Raw genomic sequence first — 23,887 nt, 5'->3', positions numbered from 1 at the left:
TTTTTTAGTCTATAGTTTTACCTGAGTTCTATACATGGTCTCTCTTAAGGCACCTTTCATTTCAACAAATCTTACATCTTTCTTAAAATCTTTGTTTTCTTCTTGATTGCTATGTTTAGTACAAACAGAATTGGTTTGGGAATCTGCATTAATTTGAATTTCTTTTGGTATGTATGTAAAAATGGTTCAGACAATCACACAAGTATAATTTTAACATTATGTACTTTTTATGGTACCCAACTTTATCTATAATGCATAATACTTTGTTAGTCAAACAAGCAGGTAAAATGCACCCTTCTAAACCAAAGGGTATTAAACACTGGTAAAATCTTTCAAGGAAAAATCATTATAACAAAAGTCCTGAAGAATAAAGTGATTTCTGTATATCCCAAGACCTAATAATGCTTTGCTGGTCTAGTAACAATGAATCATTTTAAAAAATCAAGGACAAAAATATTTTATCTAGTCTAAATTAAAGATACAATCAACATAAATAAATGTCAGATTATGGATGGAATACTTCTCATCTTAGTTTTAGGTTTTTTTTTTTTTTTACTAAGACTTCTCACTTATAAGTACACACAGAAGAAAAGATGACTAAGCAATAGCTGAATTCACAGTTCTTATATCATTTGGATAACAGTAAACACACCTTTACCTAATTCTGTTTCAAACACATCTATTTCTCTTGATAGGAAATCCAAAGTGAATTTGTAACTACCTACCAATAATAATAAAAATAATATTCTTACATGTACCTGTATACATGTAGTTCTAGAAATTTCATAATATAAAGAATTGGGATAAAGGTGCATTCATGACAGTTCCCAAAATGTACTTATGAAAGGGTGTTCATAGATTCACCATTCTTATCCGACATAATTGGAGAATCACCATCCTCCTAGGGAACAATTAAGATAAAAGTCAAAATATGATGAGTCACTATAGTGTGATCTTGGATTCTCTTCCACTTGTAATGGGCTTCTTACATGGATATGGGGACCATTTAGCATGCTGTAATCCTACAACTAGAGAAAAATCCTAGGAACAGTTGATTAACTTCTTCTTCAGCTACTCAGAAAAGTGAAATTGAAAACTAAGATAAAGAATTTTCTTCCTCTCTATTCTTGGCATCAAAGGAAGCTTTATTCTGAGTGTACAAACAACAATATCCATTAAGAACAACTTAAAGGAAGTTTCTGGCTTTAAATTTCACATGGTTGACAATGGAAGGATAAATCCACAGGTCCAGATCATCAAGAAATGTCTAAGACACAGAATGAATTAATCCCATATAGATTGCACAATATGTAAAAGAAGAATATACCATTATCATTAATTACTAGGGAAGAACATATTGTTTATAACCGTCAATATATTAACTTCTATAACCATTTTGAATGCTATAGATAGATCTGTAAATTATGATGTATGATACACATACCCAACATAAGTTAACTATTTAAATATATGTTAACTCTTAAAAACCACAAACTAATACATAAACTATGACATAATATATTAAAATAAGATAATATATTTCCTTTAGAGCTAAACAATCAGCAACATATAACATACCCCAAGCAATCTTCTCTCCAATTGGCTACTCTTATGACATACATAACAATTATTTTACCTGTAAATATTCCGTTTTTAGTCCCTATTTTTATAAATCTTTCTTTAGTGTCAACAGTGTACTTACTAGCCATTGTGTTTGGTATTTATTTCCCTATAAGAGCTGGGAAGCAAGGCTCTGTCTCATCTATTTTATATAGTATAGTGCCATATTCCAAAATGGATGACCAAAAGCCTACTTTATTTTGCACATTATCTCATAGCATTTGCTATATAACTTGAATGAACTCATGAGACAGAATCATGAGATTGACGAGTTAGAGAAGTCAAGTAAAGAACAAGAGTCTATTGAGTGCTACTTGGTTCCTAATTTGTACTTATACCCTGATTCTTAAATGGTATCTCATAATCCTATGGTTGCCTATTAGCTCATGGCACCATTTATAGTATGAAGTATATTTTTAACTACCTAGAAAGACATTGGTTGAATATCAGGAAAACTTGACAATAACCAAAAATGGGGCAGAAGAAATGAACTAGGGGAAAAAAGATTTGAGGAGAAAAGTCTTAAAATTTATTGAGCACTTGGTCTTAAATGTTTGCTCTAACATAACAGCTTTGGGACCTTTAACAAGTTATTCAACCTCATTGTACCTCAATTTCATCAACTATAAAATGGGGCCATAATATATACCACATAGGAACATGAAGTTTAAATAAGATTATGTGTATAAAATGCTAGTGCCTGGCACACAGTAATCACTCAATAAATATTAGCTCAGAGTGGTAGTTGTAACAAACCTCAGACAACACAGCAAGGTAAATACAGCTTCTACATTTTACAAGGAAGAAAACTAAATGGTCTTCAATATCAGGAAACCTGAACTAAACAGATTCCTGATTCTATTCAGAACAGAAGCTTTCCAAAAAAGTTAAAGTAAGTTAAAACTTGTACTTTTAACTCAAGTCATTTTACACAGCAACTCTTCTTAGAAGACGCTTCAGAAGCCATCTAATGGGGAAGGTAACATGTTCTTTAACAAAATGGTAGAAGAAAATCAAGACATCTAAATGAAGTAATTATTTTCTCCTCAGAAGTGATCAAAATATGTCTTTATCATTTTGACCAAATGGTTATGAACTCCCAGATGTCTGATCCAGACCTTTTAATACAGATAAAACCATGTCTCCTAAAGTGAAATATAAGTTAGAGAGTATCTGCTATTTTTAGATGATATACTATTGTTGCTCTCCAGTATTTCAGCAGCTGAAACACAATGTGCAAGATTGTGGATAAAACATGTTGTATGTTACACTTTAACCTTTTTTTCCAGAGAAAAAGGAAAATTCAGGCACCTCTATTAACCTAGTTAAGAATGGCTTTCAGTCCATTGACAGTTAACACTGCATTTAAACAGTTGAGAGGTTAGGGTGCTTTGGGCTGCAAGGAATATAAAATCAACTTTAACTTAAACAACATGCAAATGTATTCGCTCACAAAATGGTAAAGTGGTGCAGCACTAGGACATGTTTCAGGGTAGGTTAATCCAGCAACTCAAATGTATCAGTGAGAGCCCAAATTCTGTTTCTTCGCTCTTTTGTCCACAGGGATGGCTTCATCCTAAGGCTAGTTTTCCTCATGTTAAAAGAAGAGCTGTTATTAGTAATTCAGGCTACAATCTTCTGTATTCACAACATGCAGGAGCCAGGCTTCCAGCAGCTCTCTTTACACAGTGAGGAAGAAATTTCCTAGAAGCTCTTACATACCTCTCTTCATGTCTCACTGACCAGAATTGGTTCACAGGCTCATTCCTAAACCAATCACTGTCAAGGCCATTAAGATTACCCAAAGGCCAAGCATATACCTACCTTGAACTTAAGTCAAATTTCCAATCTACATTGCTGCCACTCAGAAGAGAAAGGTAATTACAGTGTAATACATCATATCTACTTTTGGAAGATTCAAAGGTCTTTCACAATTTCTCTGCTTATCTAACAAATATTTAACATGAACCAATGCACCAGGCTCTATGCAAGGTGATTGGGATATAACTATGGAAAAGACAGACATGACTGATCTCTCATATATGGAACTTTTGGTCTAGATGAGTGAATAGACATTAAATAAATAATCAGCCAGCTAATTAATTACAATTATGGTAAATGCTCTAAAGCAAAAATAATGATATGAGAACACATTACAGGTAAATCTAACTTAATATGGGAGACAGGGAGGCTTCCTTGAAGAGGCAACATTATAATTGGAATCTGAATGAAGCTGACAGGCACAGAGGTGAGGGTGTAGTCTGGAAGACCTTGTTAGGCAGAGGTAATATCTTCTGAGAACCCCTGAGGTAGGAAGTAGCTTAGTTTGTTTAGGAAATGAGGAGAAGACAGTTTTGTTTTAGTATAGTGAACAAAGAAAAAAAGGGGAGAAAGCAGGGGCTGAAAAGATAGGACAGGAACCCAGTGGGATTTTATCCTAAGGACAATGGAAAGCCACTGAAGTAGGAGAATGACAGGACCGGATTTGTTTTAGAAAGTGCTAAAACTTTCTAGCTCTTTCTATGGCTAGAGAAGGAAAGGGTGGATAAAGGAAGAGTAGTAAGGACTCTATTCCAGGAGGCCAGGGGAAAGATGATGCACTCAGTATGATGTTAGTACAGAAGGAGAAAAGAAGTTCAACTAAAGAGGTTTTGAAGAAGTAAAATCAACAGGACTTGGTGGTTGACTAGAGGTTGGGAGTAAGGGTGAGGAAGGTTTCAGGGATGATTCCTAAGCCTCTGACATAAAGAATTAGATAGAAGGTGACAGTATCTATTGAGATAAGAAACACTGGGGAATACATGGGTTTTTTCTAGAAGACCAAATTCAGTTCTAGGACACACAGATTGACCATTCTTCAAAAATTCCTCTTCGGTTATCTCCTAGAGGATTTCTTCAAGGTTTTGATTTCTAGTCAAACGACCTGGGGAATGGTATTTACACTAAGTGGACATGGGAAAGACTGAGAATATTACAAGAAAATTTTTCTAAAGCCTAGAAACAGCTCCCTCTGTTCCAAAGGGAAAATAAGCAAAAAATTCTCATATGAAACTATATGACACCATAGTCCACTGTTATTTTATTTATATTCTGACATTAAAATGTTTTCAGTTACTTGGTCGTATATATCACTAAAGAAATGAAAACAAATGTAGAAACTTATTTAAGACAAATTTTAGATTTAACAAGCAAGCTTCTTTAAATCTAGAAGTAGTCTCAAGAACTTAAATAATTGGGAACTACATTAAAAAGCAAAATTTAATTGCCTCTACTCACTACTATCTTAAAATTGTTAACATGATTCAGTTTTTAATACATATTTCACTATATTTTGTATTTTATAAAATTAACATTTTAAAATGTTTTCTATTATTTTTTACTTACCTCTAAAAGAAAATCCCCTAGATACTGAATTGGATAAAATGGACCCTTAAAGTCATCTTTTTCTTTCTCAGCCTTGATTCTTGCATTACTGGCAATCACATGAGTTATTACACTTGGTGAACTTTTCGGTAAAATAACATTTGCCTTTCCAGCCTCTAAAACTCTGAATAAAAATACAAATATTGTACAGAAAGTATTAAGTATATTCAGTAAAATTATCTGAATCAGTTACTTCCTGGAATTGGGAGAACTTTTTGAAAGGAATTAATTTCTTTGGGAAAGAACAGAAAATAACTATCATAGAGAATAACTACTACATTGATTTCATAAATCATAAGTTGTTCAGAGCAGATATTACAAAATCATACTACTCTTTTTACCTACCCATTTTTTTTTTAATATGGAAAAGGCATTTAAGAATCAAGAATATTAAATTGTTCCCTATGAAAAAGTCACCTCAGTAAGTCAAAAGAACACTGAAGAAGCCTAAGGAAGCAGCAACCTTGGTAAGCAACATACCAAGAGAAGCATTCTGGACCACAGAAATGGAATCAGTTTCTAATTCGCATCTAAGAAATCAGCTTTCAAAAAAATTTAACCTTTTTCCACATAATGAAATACATTTTATGGATAGCACAGTACTGTGTGGTAACACAATATTTTCAGTGTAATTAACAAACCTGAGAGTGCGAGTATGGTTGAAAGAGGAAAATTAGGGTCATGTATATCACCAGAAGGAAAGATAGAAGATAAAAAGTGGGACTGTATAACTCAGTGAAACCCAGAGCGGATGATGATAGTGGTTAATCGTACAGATACAAGAAAGGATTTTACATGAACTAGAACTAGAACAAATGTAGGTTCACTACTAGTAAGTGTTAATAAGGGGGTAGAAAATGGGGAAAAATGCGGAAAAATGCAAACCAAGGACTATACTTAACAGTAACTTCCTAACATTCTTTCATTAATTGTAACAAAGTCAATATACATAGGCTAAAAGTCAATAATAGGGGTATGTAAGGGAGGGGTATGATTTTTTTTCTTTCTTTTTGGAAGAAATGGGAATTTCTCATACGGATTGTGGGGTGAATGCATAACTATGTAATTATACTATTGGTTGTACACTTACAATGGATTTTATGGTCTGTGAACAAAACTTAAAAAATTTAAAAAAATTTTAATTTAAATTAAAAAAAAAAAAAAGAAATATATTTTACCTTTAGACTCAGAAGATCTACACAAAGGCATATACATCCCAAAAGTTTTATGGACATTCTTCTGCTTAGAATTTAGAAAGCCAAAAGAGAACACTGTTCACACTATCAAAAGGAGAAAGCCAGATAATCTACTAAAACATAATTTTTCTTCAGCTCATCTGAGAGTTGAAGTCCCAAGTCAACCAAGTAAACTGATATCCAAAGAGTGACAAAGCCCTCTGAGAAGAGACTGGACGTACAAACTTTTCACTTTTGACAGCACACAGGAGAAAAGTGGCTATGGATAAGAAGCAGCTAAAATTTAACAAATTTAAGGGCCAAGTGTGACCAGTATGACAGTGTAGAAAAACTGATAGTCTTTGACAAAAAGGAGAGCTTCACTTACAAGCTTTTTGCCACAGGACTCTATCACGTGCTCATGAAAAACACTGGTGTAGAGCAAAAGAGGGAGCCCCACTTGGGGGCACACGTGGGCCAGTGGGGCTTGGCTGCCACTGAGAGATAGACATAAAACCAGGCCCACTTCCCCAGACCCCTCTCTCACGTGAAGCAAAAGCCTTAAGTCATTTGGATAAAGGTAAGACAACCTTTCACCATTAAAACCCAGGAAAAGATCTACTTCCATTGTAGGAGTAGAACTAAAACTCTGGCTCTGGGGCAGGGGTAGGAAAATCTCCTGCATCCTGGCCCAGGAAATGATCTAATGTTTCTGAAAAAGGGACAGAAGCAAAAACCATCTTCCCCTAGAGGAGGAGCAAGAAAGCCACTTGAGCCCAAGATCCTGCCTTCAGTGATTGAAAGACCTAATGCTGAGAGGGAAGCAGGAAATTCCCTGTTGCCCAAGACCACGTCCATAGACACAAGGCAGAATTTGGTTGCCATGCAGGGTGGAAAGAGAAATGCTGAGAAAGCCCCAACCCCAGAGAACAAGAATACATAGAATGCTTAAGACTAAAGCACGTCCGGCAGAAGTGAAAACACACCCATCCGGTCTAGACCTGAGTGACAAGCGGGAGGGAAAGAGCATGAAGAGAGAACCTTTCTGTGACCTAGTAATGCAGGGCGGAAAGCTCAAGGTGCAAGAGGGACACTGATAAAATCCTCCAACACGATGAGTCGATGATTGTGACTAAATGTACAAATGTGGGAATGTTTTTACATGTGGGAGAACAAATGAATGTCAACCATGCAAAGTGTTGAAAAAGAGATGGTACTGGGGAAAAAATATAATCAAAGCAAACTGGAGTCTGTTGTCAACAGTAACATTGTAATATGCTTCCATTAAATGTAACAAAGGCAATAAAAAAAAAAAAATCCCCCAGTACCCAAACCCAAATTAAGCACAAAAAACTTTTGTCCTGTACTGGCATAATCAGAAGTCACTGAAGGTGAATACAGCATTAACAAAACCCAACCCAGCTCAATATCTGACAAGATTAAATGAACCATCCACACTAACTGCCTTACAGAAGAAGCAGGCCCATTTCATCTCAGCCTCTTCTGCTTTTCTACACATAATGTCTGGTCTGCAATAAAAAATATAAGACACACAAAAGGCAAGAAAAAACCCCACAAATCACTGTCAAGAGAAAAAGCAATCACTGACACAGACTGAGATGTTAAAATTATGAGAAAGTGCTTTTAAAATAACTATAAGTGACATGTTAAAGATCTAATTGAAAAGGTAGATAATACGCATGAAGAGATGATGATTTTAGCAGAGAATCAAATGGAAATGGTAGGAAAAAAAAACCACTCTATCAGAGAAGAACTTCTTTGAGAGGCCTATCAGTAGACTGCAAACAACTGATGAAACAATCATTGAACTTGAATATAGGTCAGCAGAAATAATCCAAACTGAAACATAAAATAAAAAGTGGGAAAAAAGCAGAACAGACTCAAATGTCTAAAATGCGTGTAATGGGAATTCCAAAGAAGAACACAACCAAAGAAATATTTAAAGACATAATGGCTGAAACACTTCCCTAAATAAAACCACATATCCAAGAAGCTCAAAGAACCCCAAGCAGAACAAATACACAACAAAGCATATATACAGTCATATTCCTTACTTTGACAGGGCTGCTATAAAAAAGTACCACAGACTAGTTGGCTTAAACAGCAGGAATTTATCATCTCACAGTTTGGGAGGCTAGAAGCCCCAAATCAAGGTGTCGGCAGGATTATGTCTTCTTTGAAATCTGTAGTGTTCTGGTGGGGCTTGCCAGCAATCCATAACTCAACCTCTGCTTCTGTCACATGACCATCTGTCTCCTGTGTCCAACTATTCTGTCCAAAGTTCTTCTGCTTATAAGGACACCAGTCATACATGATTAAGGCCCACTCTATTTCAGTCTGGTCTCATCTTAACTAATAGGATCTTTTAAAGTCTGACTTCCAAATGAGTTCACATTCACAGGACCTGGGTTAGGACTTGAACGTGTCTTTGCAGGGAACGTGATTCAATCCCTAACACATACATGCACACGCACACACATCAGGACACTTCATATTTAAACTGCTAAAAATTAAAGACCAATATAAAATCTTGAAGGCAACCAGGGAAAAGGAAATTACAGAGAGGAAGAAAGAAAAGAAAGACAGCAGACTTCGCATCAGAAAAAATGCAATCCAGAAGACAGTGGAGCAGGATCTTTACAAACAGAAAGTATAAAAAACTGCCAACCTATAATTCCATATCCTCTGAAGATATCTTCCAAAGATAAAGGCTTTGTCAACCAAACAAAAAGTGATATAATTCACTGCCAGAAGACTTGCACTACAAAAACTGATTGTGGAAACACTTTAGCAAAAGAAGTATGGTAGCAGATGGAAATCTGGATCTACACAAATAAATGAATGGTCTGAGAAATGGTAAAAATGAGGGCAAATATGGAAGATATTTTTCATTATTTTTAACTGCTTTAAAAATAACTGATTGACAAAAGTACAAGTATTAACAACGTATTATGAGGTCTATAATGTATGCAAAGGACAAAAATAGAACAAAGGATGGAAGGAACAAATGGAAGTACACTGTTGTAAGGTTTATACTATATGTGAAGTGGTACAATATTATCTGACAGTTGACTATGCTAAATTAAAGATGTATGTTGTAAACTCTACAGCACCACTAAAAAAACTAAAGAGGAATAAGTAATAATCCAATATGGAGATAAAAGGAAACTATAAAAAAACATTCAACAGATACAAAAAAAATTCAAGAGGAAGTAGAAAAACATAACAGACTGGAATAGGACAAAGAAAAAAACAACCACCACGATGGTAGATATAAATTCAACCTGTCAACAATGCCATTAAGTATAAACGGTCTAAACAACGCAATTAAAAGGCAAAACTTGGGAGGCAGGGCAAGATGGTGGAGTGGTGAGGTGTACATTTTAGTTACTCCTCCAGGGCAGTAGGTAGAAAGCCAGGAACTGCGTGGACCCTACATCACAGAGGAATTTGACTTTGGACATATTTCATACAACACTCATGAACACGTGGAACTGCTGAGATCAGCGAAATCAAAGTTTTCGTGGCCAGGGGACCCATGCCCCTCACTGCCAGGCTCAGTCCCATGGGAGGAGGGGCCATCAGCGCTGGGAACTAGGAGGGAGAACTGCAGTTGCAGCCCTTATTGGAAACTCATTCCACTGATCCAAACTCCAATCATAGACAGACTGAGACCAGACACCGGAGAATCCGGGAGCAGCCAATCCAGCGGAAAGGAGACAGGGATAGCAAAAACAGCAAGAAAAACCCAAAAATAAAAGTGGAGGCTTTTTGGAGTTCTGGTGAACTTAGAACAGGGAAGGGCAGAGCTCAGGCAAAGTTAGGCTCATATGCAAATCCCGAAGAAAAACCGGTTTCTCTGCCCCCTAGACAGTTCCTTAATGGCCCTAATGGCCTTGTCTCTTAGCATTTCAATAACCCATTAGATCTGCAAGGGGGGCCTTTCCCTTTTTTTCTTTTTTTAATCTTTTACTCTTTTTCTAAAACAATTACTCTAAGAAGCCCAATACAGAAAGCCTCAAAGACTTGCAATTTGGGCAAGTCAAGACAAGAGCAGACCTAAGAGAGCTCTGAGACACAAGGCAATAAGTCCAGTGGCTGAGAAAATTCACTAAACACCACAAATTCCCAAGAAAAGGGGGCGGTCCTCTCACAGCCATCTTCCCAGTGGACAGGGAACACTCCTGCCTGTCGCCGGCCTGAAAGCCCAGAGCTGCTCCAGACAACCCAGTGTAACCGGAAGTACTTCCAATAACACAGGCACACACCACAAAATTGGGCATGGACATTAGCCTTCCCTGCACTCTCAGCTGGTTGTCCCAGAGTTGGTAAGGCAGAGCAGTGTGAATTAACACGCCCCATTCAGCCATGCTTTCAGGAGACTGGGAGCCTCCCTACACAGCCCTGCAGCCCAGAACCACCCTGGGGGGGACGGTGCTCACCTGTGACATAGCACACTCACCCCTCAACAGAGGACCAGGGTGTGCACGGCCTGGAAGAGGGACCCACTCACAAGTCTCAGGGGCCATACGCAATACCAAGGACTTGTGGGTCAGTGGCAGAGACAAACTGTGGCAGGACTGAACTGAAGGATTAGACTATGGCAGCAGTTTTAAATCTCCAGGAACACCAGGGAGATTTGATTGTTAGAGCTGCCCCCACTCCCTGACCGCCCAGACACATGCCCCATATACAGGGTGGGCAACACCAACTACACACGCAAGCTTGGTACACCAATTAGACGCCACAAGACTCACACCCCCACTAACCAAAAAGACAAAGCAGGGGAGAACTAGCTTGAGGGGAATAGCTGGCTCATAGACGCTATCTGCTGGTTAGTTAGAGAAAATGTACTCCATGAAGCTGTAGATCTGACAAATTAGAGATAAGGGTTTTAATTGGTCTACAAATCCTAAAAGAACCCTATCAAGATAAGCAAATGCCAAGAGGCCAGAAACAACAGAAAATTTTAAAGCATATGAAAAAACCACACGATATGGATAACCCAAGCCCAAGCACCCAAATCAAAAGATCAGAGGAGACACAGTACTTGGAGCAATTAATTAAAGAACTAAAGACGAACAACAAGACCACGGCACAGGATATAAAGGACATGAAGAAGAGCATGGCACAAGATATAAAGGACATCAAGAAGACCCTAGAGGAGCATAAAGAAGAAACTGCATGAGTAAATAAAAAAACAGATGATCTTATGGAACTTAAAGGAATTGTTGACCAAATTAAAAAGATTCTGGATACTCACAGTACAAGACTAGAGGAAGTTGAACAACGAATCAGTGACCTGGAAGATGACAGAACAGAAAATGAAACAACAAAAGAAAGAATGGGGGAAAAAATCGAAAAAATCGAAATGGACCTCAGGGATATGATAGATAAAATAAAACGTTCAAATATAAGACTCATTGTTGTTCCAGAAGGGGAAGAAAATGGTAAAGGTCTAGGAAGAGTATTCAAAGAAATTGTTGGGGAAAACCTCCGAAATCTTCTAAACACCATAAATACACAAATCATAAATGCCCAGAGAACTCCAAATACAATAAATCCAAATAAACCCACCCCCAGACATATTCTGATCACATTGCCAAATATGGAAGAGAAGGAGCAAGTTCTGAAAGCAGCAAGAGAAAAGCAATTCAACACATAAAAAGGAAATAGCATAAGAATAAGTAGTGACTACTCAGCAGCCACCATGGAGGCGAGAAGGCAGTGGCATGACATATTTAAAATTCTGAGAGAGAAAAATTGCCAACCAAGAATTCTTCATCCAGCAAACCTCTCATCCAAATTTGAGGGAGAACATAAAATTTTCACAGAGAAACAAATGCTGAGAGAATTTGCTAACAAGAGACCTGCCCTACTTCAGATACTAAAGGGAGCCCTACTGACAGAGAAACAAAGAAAGGAGAGAGAGACATGGAGAAAGGTTCAGTACTAAAGAGATTCAGTATGGGTACGTTAAAGGACATTAATAGTGAGAGGGAAAAAATATATATGACAAACATAAACCAAAAGGATAAGATGGCTGATTCAGGAAATGCCTTCATGGTTATTAATGTTGAATGTAAATGGATTAAACTACCCAATTAAAAGATATAGATTCGCAGAATGGATCAAAAAAAAACGAACCATCAATATGTTGCATACAAGAGACTCATCTTAGACACAGGGACACAAAGAAATGGCAAGTGAAAGGATGGAAAAAAGTCTTCCATGCAAGATACAGCCAAAACAAAGCAGAAATAGTAATATTAATGTCAGATAAAATAGACTTTAAATGCAAGGATGTTATGAGAGACAAAGAAGGCCACTATATACTAATAAAAGGGGCAATTCAACCAGAAGAAATATTAACAATCATAAATGTTTATGCACCCAATCAAGGTGCCACAAAATACATGAAACAAACATTGGCAAAACCGAAGGAAGCAATTGATGTTTCCACAATAATTGTGGGAGACTTCAACACATCACTCCTCATATAGACAGATAAAACAGATAGAAGACCAATAAAGAAACTGAAAACCTAAACAATCGGATAAATGAATTGGATTTAACAGACATATGTAGAACATTACATCCCAAATCTCCAGGATACACATTCTTCTCTAGTGCTCATGGAACTTTCTCCAGAATAGATCAAATGCTGGGACATAAAACAAGCCTCGATAAATTTAAAAAAAATTGAAATTATTCAAAGCACATTCTCTGACCACAATGGAATACAATTAGAAGTCAATAACCATCAGAGACTTAGAAAATTCACAAATACCTGGAGGTTAAACAACACACTCCTAAACAATCAGTGGGTTAAAGAAGAAATAGCAAGAGAAATTGCTAAATATATAGAGACGAATGAAAATGAGAACACAACATACCAAAACCTGTGGGATGCTGCAAAAGCAGTACCGAGGGGGAAATTTATAGCACTAAATGCATATATTAAAAAGGAAGAAAGAGCCAAAATCAAAGAACTAATGGATCAACTGAAGAAGCTAGAAAATGAACAGCAAACCAATCCTAAACCAAGTAGAAGAAAAGAAATAACAAGGATTAAAGCAGAAATAAATGACATAGAGAACAACAAAAAAAAAATAGACAGGATAAATAACATCAAAAGTTGGTTCTTTGAGAAGATCAACAAGATTGACAAGCCCCTAGCTAGACTGACAAAATCAAAAAGAGAGAAGACCCATATAAACAAAATAATGAATGAGAAAGGTGACATTACTGCGGATCCTGAAGAAATTTAAAAAATTATAAGAGGATACTATGAACAACTCTATGCCAACAAACTGGATAATGCAGAGGAAATGGACAATTTCCTGGAAACATATGAACAACCTAGACTGACCAGAGAAGAAACAGAAGACCTCAACCAACCAATCACAAGCAAAGAGATCCAATCAGTCATCAAAAAGCTTCCCACAAATAAATGCCCAGGGCCAGATGGCTTCATAGGGGAACTCTACCAAACTTTCCAAAAAGAACTGACACGAATGTTACTTAAACTCTTTCAAGACATCGAAGAAAATGGAACACTACCTAATTCATTTTATGAAGCTAACATCAATCTAATACCAAAACCAGGCAAAGGCACCACAAAAAAGGAAAACTACAGGCCAATCTCCCTACTGAATACAAATGCAAAAATCCTCAACAAAATACTTGCAAATCAAATCCAAAGACACATTAAAAAAGTCATACACCATGACCAAGTGGGGTTCATTCCAGGCATGCAAGGATGGTTCAACATAAGAAAAATCAATCAATGTATTACAATACATTAAAAATTCGAAAGGGAAAAATCAAATGATCATCTCAATAGATGCTGAAAAGGCATTCAACAAAATCCAACATTCCTTTTTGATAAAAACACTTCAAAAGGCAAGAATTGAAGGAAACTTCCTCAATATGATAAAGAGCATATACGAAAAACCCACAGCCAGCATAGTACTCAATGGCGAGAGTCTGAAAGCCTTCCCTCTAAGATCAGGAACAAGACAAGGATGCCCGCTATCACCACTGTTATTCAACATTGTGCTGGAAGTGCTAGCCAGGGCAATCCGGCAAGACAAAAAAATAAAAGGCATCCAAATTGGAAAAGAAGAAGTAAAATTGTCATTGTTTGCAGATGATGTGATCTTATATCTGGAAAACCTTGAGAAATCGACAATACAGCTACTAGAGCGAATAAACAAATTTAGCAAAGTAGCGGGATACAAGACTAATGCACATAAGTCAGTAATGTTTCTATATGCTAGAAATGAACAAACGGAAGAGACACTCAAGAAAAAGATACCATTTTCAATAGCAACTAAAAAAAATCACGTACCTAGGAATAAACTTAACCAAAGATATAAAAGACCTGTACAAAAAAAACTACATAACTCTACTAAAAGAAACAGAAGGGGACCTTAAAAGATGGAAAAACATTCCAGGTTCATGGATAGGAAGGCGAAATGTCATTAAGATGTCAATTCTACCCAAACTCATCTACAGATTCAATGCAATGCCAATCAAAATTCCAACAACCTACTTTGCAGACTTGGAAAAGCTAGTAATCAAATTTATTTGCAAAGGGAAGATGCCTCAAATTGCTAAAGACACTCTAAAAAAGAAAAACGAAGTGGGAGGACTTCCACTCCCTGACTTTGAAGCTTATTATAAAGCCACAGTTGTCAAAACAGCATGGTACTGGCACAAAGACAGATATATAGATCAACAGAATCGGATTGAGAATTTGGAGATAGACCCCCAGATCTATGGCCGACTGATCTTTGATAAGGCCCCCAAAGTCACTGAACTGGGTCATAATGGTCTTTTCAACAAATGGGCTGGGAGAGTTGGATATCCATATCCAAAAGAATGAAAGAGGTCCCCTACCTCAGACCCTACAAAAAATTAACTCAAAATGGATCAAAGATCTCAATATAAAAGAAAGTACCATAAAATTCCTAAAAGATAATATAGGGAAACAGCTTCAAGACCTTGTATTAGGCGGCCATTTCCTACACTTTACACCCAAAGCACAAGCAACAAAAGAAAAAATAAATAAATGGGAACTTCTCAAGCTTAGAAGTTTCTGTATCTCCAAGGAATTTGTCAAAAAAGTAAAGAGGCAGCGAACTTAATGTGAAAAAATTTTTGGAAACCATGTATCTGACAAAAGACTGATATCTTGCATTATAAAGAAATCCTATAACTCAATGACAACAGTACAGACAGCCCAATTATAAAATGGGCAAAAGATATGAAAAGACAGTTCCCTGAAGAGGAAATATAAATGGCCAAGAAACACATGAAATAATGTTCAGCTTCACTAGCTATTAGAGAGATGCAAATTAAGACCACAATGAGATACCATCTCACACCAATTAGAATGGCTGCCATTAAACAAACAGGAAACTCCAAATGCTGGAGGGGATGTGGAGAAATTGGAACTCTTATTCACTGTTGGTGGGACTGTGTAATGGTTCGGCCACTCTGGAAGACAGTCTGGAAGTTCCTTAGAAAACTAGATACAGAGTTACCCTTCAATCCAGTGATTGCACTTCTCGGTAAATACCCAGAAGATCTGAAAGCAGTGACACGAACAGATATCTGCACGCCAATGTTCATAGCAGCATTATTCACAATTGCCAAGAGATGGAAACAACCCAAATGTCCTTCAACAGAGGAGTGGATAAATAAAATGTGGTATAAATACACAATGGAATAATACACGGCAGTAAGAAGGAACGATGTCGTGAAACATATGACAACATGGATGAACCTTGAAGACATAATGCTGAGTGAAATAAGCCAGGCACAAAAAGAGAAATACTATATGCTACCACCAATGTGAACATTGAAAAATGTAAAACAAATGGTTTATAATGTAGAATGTAGGGGAACTAGTGATAGAGTGCAATTAAGGTAAGGGGGAACGATAATCCAGTAAGAACAGATAAGCTATCATGGGTAAATTTAACGTTCTGGGAATGCCCAGGAATGACTATGATCTGTTAATTTCTGATGGGTATAGTAAGAACAAGTTCACAGAAACATTGCTATATTAGGTTACTTTGTTGGGGTAGAATAGGAACATGTTGGAAGTAAAGTAGTTAGCTTAGATCAGTTGTCTTTGTTTTACTCCCTTGTTATGGTCTGTTTGAAATGTTCTTTTATTGGATGCTTCTTAAATTTTTTTTTAATTTTATATAGTTGATTAAAAAAAAAAGAATTAAAAAAAAAAAAAACAAGGAAAAACAGATGTAGAGCCCCCTTGAGGAGTTGGCGGAGAATGCAGGGGTATTGGGCTTCCCCACCTCGATGGTTGCTAATGTGCTCACAGACACAGGGGACTGGTGGTTTGATGGGCTGAGCCCTCTTCCACAGGACTTGCCCTTGGGAAGACTGTTGCTGCAAAGGAGAGGCTAGGCATCCCTATCATTGTGCCTAAGAGCCTCCTCCCGAATGCCTCTTTGTTGCTCAGATGTGGCCCTCTCTCTCTAAGCTAAGCCAACTTGGTAGGTGAAATCACTGCCCACCCCACCACGTGGGATCAGACACCCAGGGGAGTGAATCTCCTCGGCAACGTGGACTATGACTCCCAGGGGGGAATGTAGACCCGGCATCATGGGATGGAGAACATCTTCTTGACCAAAAGGGGGATGTGACAGGAAATGAAATAAGCTTTGGTGACAGATTCCAAAAGGAGCCAAGAGGTCACTCTGGTGGGGACTCTTATGCACCATATAGACAACCCTTTTTAGGTTCTAATGAATTGGGGTAGCTGGCAGTAAATACCTGAAACTATCAAACTACAACCCAGACCCCACGAATCCTGAAGACAATCGTATAAAAATGTAGCTTATGAGGGGTAACAATGTGATTGGGATAGCCATATGGACCACACTTCCTTTTGTCTAGTTTATGGATGGATGAGTAGAAAAATGGGGGAAGGAAACAAACAAACAAACAAACAGACAGACAAAGGCACCTAGTGTTCTTCTTTACTTTAATTGCTCTTTTTTACTTTAATTATTATTCTTGTTATTTTTGTGTGTGTGGTAATGAAGGTGTCAGGGATTGATTTTGATGATGAGTGTACAACTATGTAATGGTACTGTGAAAAATCAAATGTACGATTTTTTTGTATGACTGCATGGTATGTGAATATATCTCAATAAAAAGAATGTTTAAAAAAAGGCAGAAATTGTCAAATTAGATGAATAAGCATGACTCAACTCCATGCTGTCTACAAGAAATTAAGTAAAAAGATCAAGAAAGGGGAGTCATGCCAATATTTTTCAAAAGAAATTAATGGGACTATATTAATATCAAAGTAGATTTCAGAACAAGGAATATTACTAGGCATAAAGAAAAACATTACAAAATAATAAAGATATCAGTTCATCAAGATGACAATAATTTTAAATATATATGCAACTGAACAGAGCTTCAAAATACATAAAGAAAAAACTGATAGAATGGAACAAAGAAATTGACAAATCAACAATTACAATTAGCAAATTCAGCACTCCTCTACAAAAATTTGTGGGAAAAATATACAAAAAATGGGTAAGGACATAAAAGACTGAACAACATTATCAAAGAACTTGACTTAATTGACGTATGGAACACTCAACACAACAGAAGAATCCACAGTCTTTTCAAATCTTTTCATGTGGAATTTCTGCTGAGACAGACCATACAGTAGGCCATCAAACAAATCATAACAAATTTAAGAGATATGAAATCATAAATACTATGTGCTCTGACCACAGCATGAACTAGAAAGCAATTGCGGTAAGATGCATGGAAAATCAGCAAATACTGAATTACACAACAAACTTATAAATAACTAATGGGTTGCTCTGAACTGAATAAAAATACAAAAACAATTAATCCAGATTAGTGGGATGAAGATAAGCAGTGCTTAGGAGGGAATTAATATTAGTCAAGAAGAAAGGTCTAAAATCAATGATTCAAGCCTTTACATTAAGGACCTAGAAGAATATAAAGCAAATAAAGCCCAGAGTAAGTAGAACAAAGGAAGGAAACACTAAAACCAAGTCCAAAAATCAATGAAAATAACACATGGACAGAGAGAAAAATACTGAAACCAAAATAACTACTATTTTTTAGATTTCGATTTCTATTAGATTTCAATATTTTTTCAATTTCAATATTGTTCATCACTAATATATAACTATTTATTAAATTAATATTCATTTTTGTATAGTACCTGTTATCCTGTCATCTTACTAACTTCACTTATTAGTTCTAACAGTTTTTTTTTAAATAAATGTTTTAGTTTACAGTCATATCTTTCAGAAATAAAGACATTTAAGTTGTACTTCTTTCTTTCCAATTTGCCTGGCATTTGTTTATTTTCTTTGCCTTATTGCACTAGCTAATACCTATAGTAAAATCCTGAAAAGAAATGCACAGAATGGGCATTCTTGCCTCATTCTGATCTTAGTGGGAAAAAAATCTTTCATCACTAATTATGATATTAAGTTTAGCCTCTTTTCTAGAGATATCCATTTCAGGGTGACCATACAAAAATCCTTAACAAAGTATTCGCAAACAGTATCCAGCAACATATTTAAAATGGATAAACACCATGACCAGGTAGCGTTTCTCGCAGAAATAGAAGCTTGGTTTTAACATTGAAGAATCAGTCAGTATAAGTCACCATATTAATGGAATGAAGAAGAAAAGCAAATTATCACTATAAATGAAGATAAAAACTTTCTTAGCAATCCATTTATAATAGCATTCCAAACATGAAGTATCTAGGGGTAGATTTAACAAAATCCATGCCAGATTTTTATAATGAAACTACAGAATAATAGTAACAGAAATTAAAAAGACCTAAATAAATGGAGATATACAGAGTTCATTGGTAGGAAGACTCAATATTATTAAGATGTCAATTCTCTCCAAATTGACCTCCAGATTCATTATGATCAAATCAAAATCTCAGCACATTTTATTTTCTAGAAATTAACAAACTGATTCTAAATTGTATATGGAAATACAATGGATCCCGAACAACAAAAACAATTTTGAAAAAGTTAAAGTGGGAGGTTTCAGGTACTACTATGACAGGACATGCATTGTACACCAGTCTGGAAGGTGGAACAGCTGAGATTGCAGCAAAGAACTAGAAACTTCATACAATTACACTCTTCTCCTGAGACCTGGACCCATCTGGTCTGGAAAAATCTGATTGGGGCCAATCATATCTGGGAAGACTTTCTCACAAAAAGCTTTCAAGGCAAGAACCAGAAAAAAAAAAAAAAAGAGCTGAAAAATTCTGATCAACTAAAAAGAAGCTATGTTAGAGGTCTAGAATAAGTTGAACTGAACACCAAAGAACAGATAAGAGAACAAAGCCAACCAACAAGAAAATCCTAGGTAAAAGAGTGAAATCGAGCTCCAGAATGAACTTATCAAGAAAGTCAGATATGTAGACAGCTAAAAATAACAAGCCATACTAAGAAACACAAAAATATGGACCAGCAAAAGGAACAATCTACCACATCAACTGAGATACAGGAATTGAAACAACTAATTTAAGATATTCAAACAAACCTTCTAAATCAAATCAATGAGCTGATGGAAAACGTGGCAAAAGAGATAAAGGATATAAGAAGACACTGGATGACTATGAGGAAGAATTCACAAACTTGAAAAAACAAACGGCAGAACTTATGGGAATAAAAGGCAAAATAGAAGAGATGAAAAACACAGTGGAGATATACAATAGATTTGAAGAGGAAGAAGAAAGGATCAGCAAACTAAAAGACAGGACATCTGAAATCTTACCCACAAAAGAATAGGGAAAACAATGGAAAAATACAAGCAGAGTTTTAGGGAACTGAATGACAACATGAAGCACATGAATATACATGTTATGAGTGTCCAGGAAGGAGAAGAGAATGGAAAAGGGGTAAAAAGAATAATAGAAGAAATAATCACTGAAAATTTTCCAACTCTTATGAAAGACATAATATTACAGATTCAAGAAGCACAGTGTACCCCAAACAGAATAGATCCTAATAGGCCTACTCCAAGACACTTACTAATCAGACTGTCCAATGTTAAAGACAAAGAGAGAATTCTAAAACAGCAAGAGAAAAGTGAACCATCACATACAAAGGAAGCTCGATATGACTAGTAAGGATTTCTCTGCAGAAACAATGGAGGTGAGAAGTCAGTGGTATGATATACGTACGATATTGAAAGAGAAAAACTGCCAACCAGGAATTCTATATCTGGCAAAACTGTCCTTCAAAAATGAGGGGGAGATTAAAATATATGCAGACAAACAGACACTGAGAAACTTTGTGAATAAGAGCCCTGAGCTACAAGAAATAGGAAAGGGAGTGCTACAGGCTTACAGAAAAAGACAGGAAAGAGAGGTTTTGAGAAGAATGTAGAAATGAAAACTATCAGGAAGGGTAAAAGGAGAGAGAGGAAAAAATAAGACGTGACATATAAAATCCAAAAGATAAAATGGCAGAAGAAAGTACTGCCCTTACAGTAATAACTCTAAATGTTAACAGATTATACTCCTCAATAAAAAGCCATAGACTGGCAGAATAAATAGGACCCATCTATATGCTGTCTACAAAGAGGATGAAAGGTTGGAAAAAGATATTTCACATAAACAACAACCAGAAAAGAGAGGGAATAGCTATATTAATATGAGGCAAATTGGTCTTCATATGTAAAATAATTAAAAGAGAAAAAGGACACTATAAAGTTAATAAAAAGGACAATTCATCAAGAAGACATAACAATCATAACTATTTATGCACTGAGTCAGAGTGCCCCAAAATCCATGAGGGGAACACTGACAGCATTGAAGGGAGAAGCAGATACCTTTACAATAATAGTTGCAAACTTCAATATACCACTCTCATCAATGGATAGAACAACTTGGTAGAGGATCAATGAGGAAACAGATTTTCAATGGTACTACAAATGAACTAGAGTTGACAGATATTTATAGAACACTACACCCCACAACACAGAAGGATACACATTTTTCTCAAGTGCTCATGGACCATTGTCTAGGATAGACCACATGTTGGGTAAGAAAGCAAGTCTCACAAATTTAAAAATGATATTATACAAAACAGTGTCTCAGATAACAATGGAATGAAGCTGGAAAGCAATAGCAGGCAGAGGGTTGGGAAATTCACAAATATATCGAGGCTAAACAACAGACTCTTAAACAACAAGTGGGTAAAGGAAGAAATTAGGTGAAAAATTAGTAAATATCTCAAGGCAAATGAAAATGAAAACACAACATATCAAAACTTATGGGATGTAGCAAAAGCAGTGCTGAGAGGGAAATTTATTGCCCTAAATACCTATATTGAAAGAGAAGAAAGAGCAAAAATTCAGGAATTAACTGTTCACCTGGAGGAACTAGAGAAAGAACAGCAAACAAACCCCAAAGCAAACAGAATGAAAGAAATAACAAACATTAGAGCAGATATATATGAAATTGAGAACAGGAAAACAAGAAACCAGAAGTTGTTTCTTTGAGAAAATCAATAAAATTGATGGACCCTTTGCTAGGCTACCAAAACAAACAAACAAACAAACAAAAAACCCAAAAAAGAGTGGATGCAAATAAATACAATCAGAAATGGGAAAGAGGACATAACTACTGACCCCACAGAAATAAAGGAGATCATGAGAGGACACTATGAGCAACTACATGCTAATAACCTAGACAACTTGGAAGAAATGGACAACTTCCTAGAAAAGCATAAACAACCAACATTGACTTGAGAAGAAATAGACAACCTCAACAAACCAATCGCAAGTAAAGATACTGAGTCAGTCATCAAAATGCTCTCAAAAAGGAAAAGCCTATGACCAGATGGCTTCACATGTGAATTCTACCAAGCACTCAAGAAAGAATTAGTATCAATCCTGTTGAAGAGGAAGGAAAGCTACCTAACTCATTCCATGAAGTCAATATAACCCTAATTCCAAAGTCAGACAAAGATACTATAAAAAAAGAAAATTACAGACCAATCTCTTTAACGAATATAGATGCAAAGATCCCCAACAAAAAAAAAAATGGCAATTGAGTCCAGCAGCACATTAAAAGACTTACACACCATGACCAAGTGGAATTTTTTCCAGGTATGCAAGGCTGGTTCAACACAAGAAAATCAATTAATGTTATACACTGCATCAATAAATCAAAGCAGAAAAACCACATGATCACCTTGATTGAAGCAGAAAAGGCATTTGACAAAATTCAGCATCTCTTCTTGATGAAAACACTCAAAAAGATAGGAATAGAAGAGAGCGCAATATGATAAAGACAATATATGAAAAACCCAGCCAATATCATACTCAATGGGGAAAGACTGAAAGCTTTCCCTCTAAGATCAGGAACAAGACAGGAATGCCCACTGTCACCACTGTTATTCAGCACTGTGCTGGATGTTCTAGCTAGAGCAATTAGGCGAGAAAAAGAAATAAAAGGCATCCAAATTGGAGAGGAAGAATTAAAACTTTCACTGTTTACAGATGACATAATCCTCTATGTATAAAACCCAGAAAAATCTACAGCAAAGCTACTAGAGCTGATAAATGAATATAGCAGAGTGGCAGGGTAGAAGAGCAACATGCAAAAATCAGTAGTGTTCTATACATAAGTAATGAACAACAGGCAGAGGAAGTCAAGAAGAAAACTCCATTCACAATAGCAACCAAAAGAATTAAGTATTTAAGAATAAATTTAACCAAGGCCACAAAAGACCTATACATAGAAAACTACAAGAAACTGCTAAAAGAAATAGAACAGGACCTAAAAAAACGGAAGAACATATTGTGTTCATGGATCGGAAGACTAAATATAGTTAAAATGTCAATTCTACCTAAACTGATTTATAGATTCAATGCAATACCAATTAAAATCCCAACAACTTACTCTGCAGAAATAGAAAAACCAATAACCAAATTTATTTGGAAGGGCAGGGTGCCTCAAATAGCCAAAAATACCTTGAGAAAGAGGAACAAAGTGGGAGGTTTCACACTCCCTGACTTTAAATCATATGACAAAGCTACAGTGGTCAAAATAGCATGGTACTGGCATAAAGATAGATATACCGACCAATGGAATCAAATTGAGTCTTCAGAAACAGACCCTCTCATCTACGGACAACTGATCTCCGATAAGGCCGTCAAACCAATGCAACTGGGACAGAGCAGCCTCTTCAATAAATGGTATTAGAGAAGTTGATATCCATATCCAAAAGAATGAAATAGAACTCCTATATCACACCTTACACAAAAATTAACTCAAAATGGATCAAAGACCTAAATATTAGTGCTAAGACCATAAGATTTTTATAAGAAAATGTAGGGAAATATCTTAAAGATCTTATGGTAGGAGGTGGTTTCCTAGACCTTGCACTCAAATTGCGAACAATACAAGAAGAAACAGAAAAATGGGATCTCCTCAAAATTAAACACTTCTGTACAACAAAAGACTATGTCAGAAAAGTAAAAAGGCAGCCTACCCAATGGGAGACAATATTTGGAAACCAAGTATCAGATAAGGGTTTAATATCCAGATTATATAAAGAGATGCTACAACTCAA

The 23,887-nt window shown here is 36.2% G+C and overlaps 1 protein-coding gene across 3 annotated transcripts in view; it reads right to left on the bottom strand.

The window, feature by feature from the left end:
* The window catches only part of SLF1 (SMC5-SMC6 complex localization factor 1), a 103,424-nt gene that overhangs the window by 71,229 nt on the left and 8,308 nt on the right, over positions 1-23,887 (bottom strand). The window contains exons 5-6 of one of the 3 annotated variants that reach the window (XM_037801875.1): positions 5,001-5,167; positions 22-161 (exon numbers count right to left, since the gene is read on the bottom strand). In XM_037801875.1, coding sequence (XP_037657803.1) covers positions 22-161; positions 5,001-5,167 — 307 coding nt within the window. Of the gene's footprint in view, positions 1-21; positions 162-758; positions 833-5,000; positions 5,168-23,887 lie in introns of those variants that run through there. The other 2 variants (XM_037801873.1, XM_037801874.1) reach the window with 2 other exon arrangements.

Source organism: Choloepus didactylus, chromosome 13 (assembly GCF_015220235.1).
Source record: "Choloepus didactylus isolate mChoDid1 chromosome 13, mChoDid1.pri, whole genome shotgun sequence".
Classification (NCBI taxonomy): Eukaryota; Metazoa; Chordata; class Mammalia; order Pilosa; family Megalonychidae; genus Choloepus; species Choloepus didactylus.
This window is presented reverse-complemented; position numbering and strand designations above follow the sequence as displayed.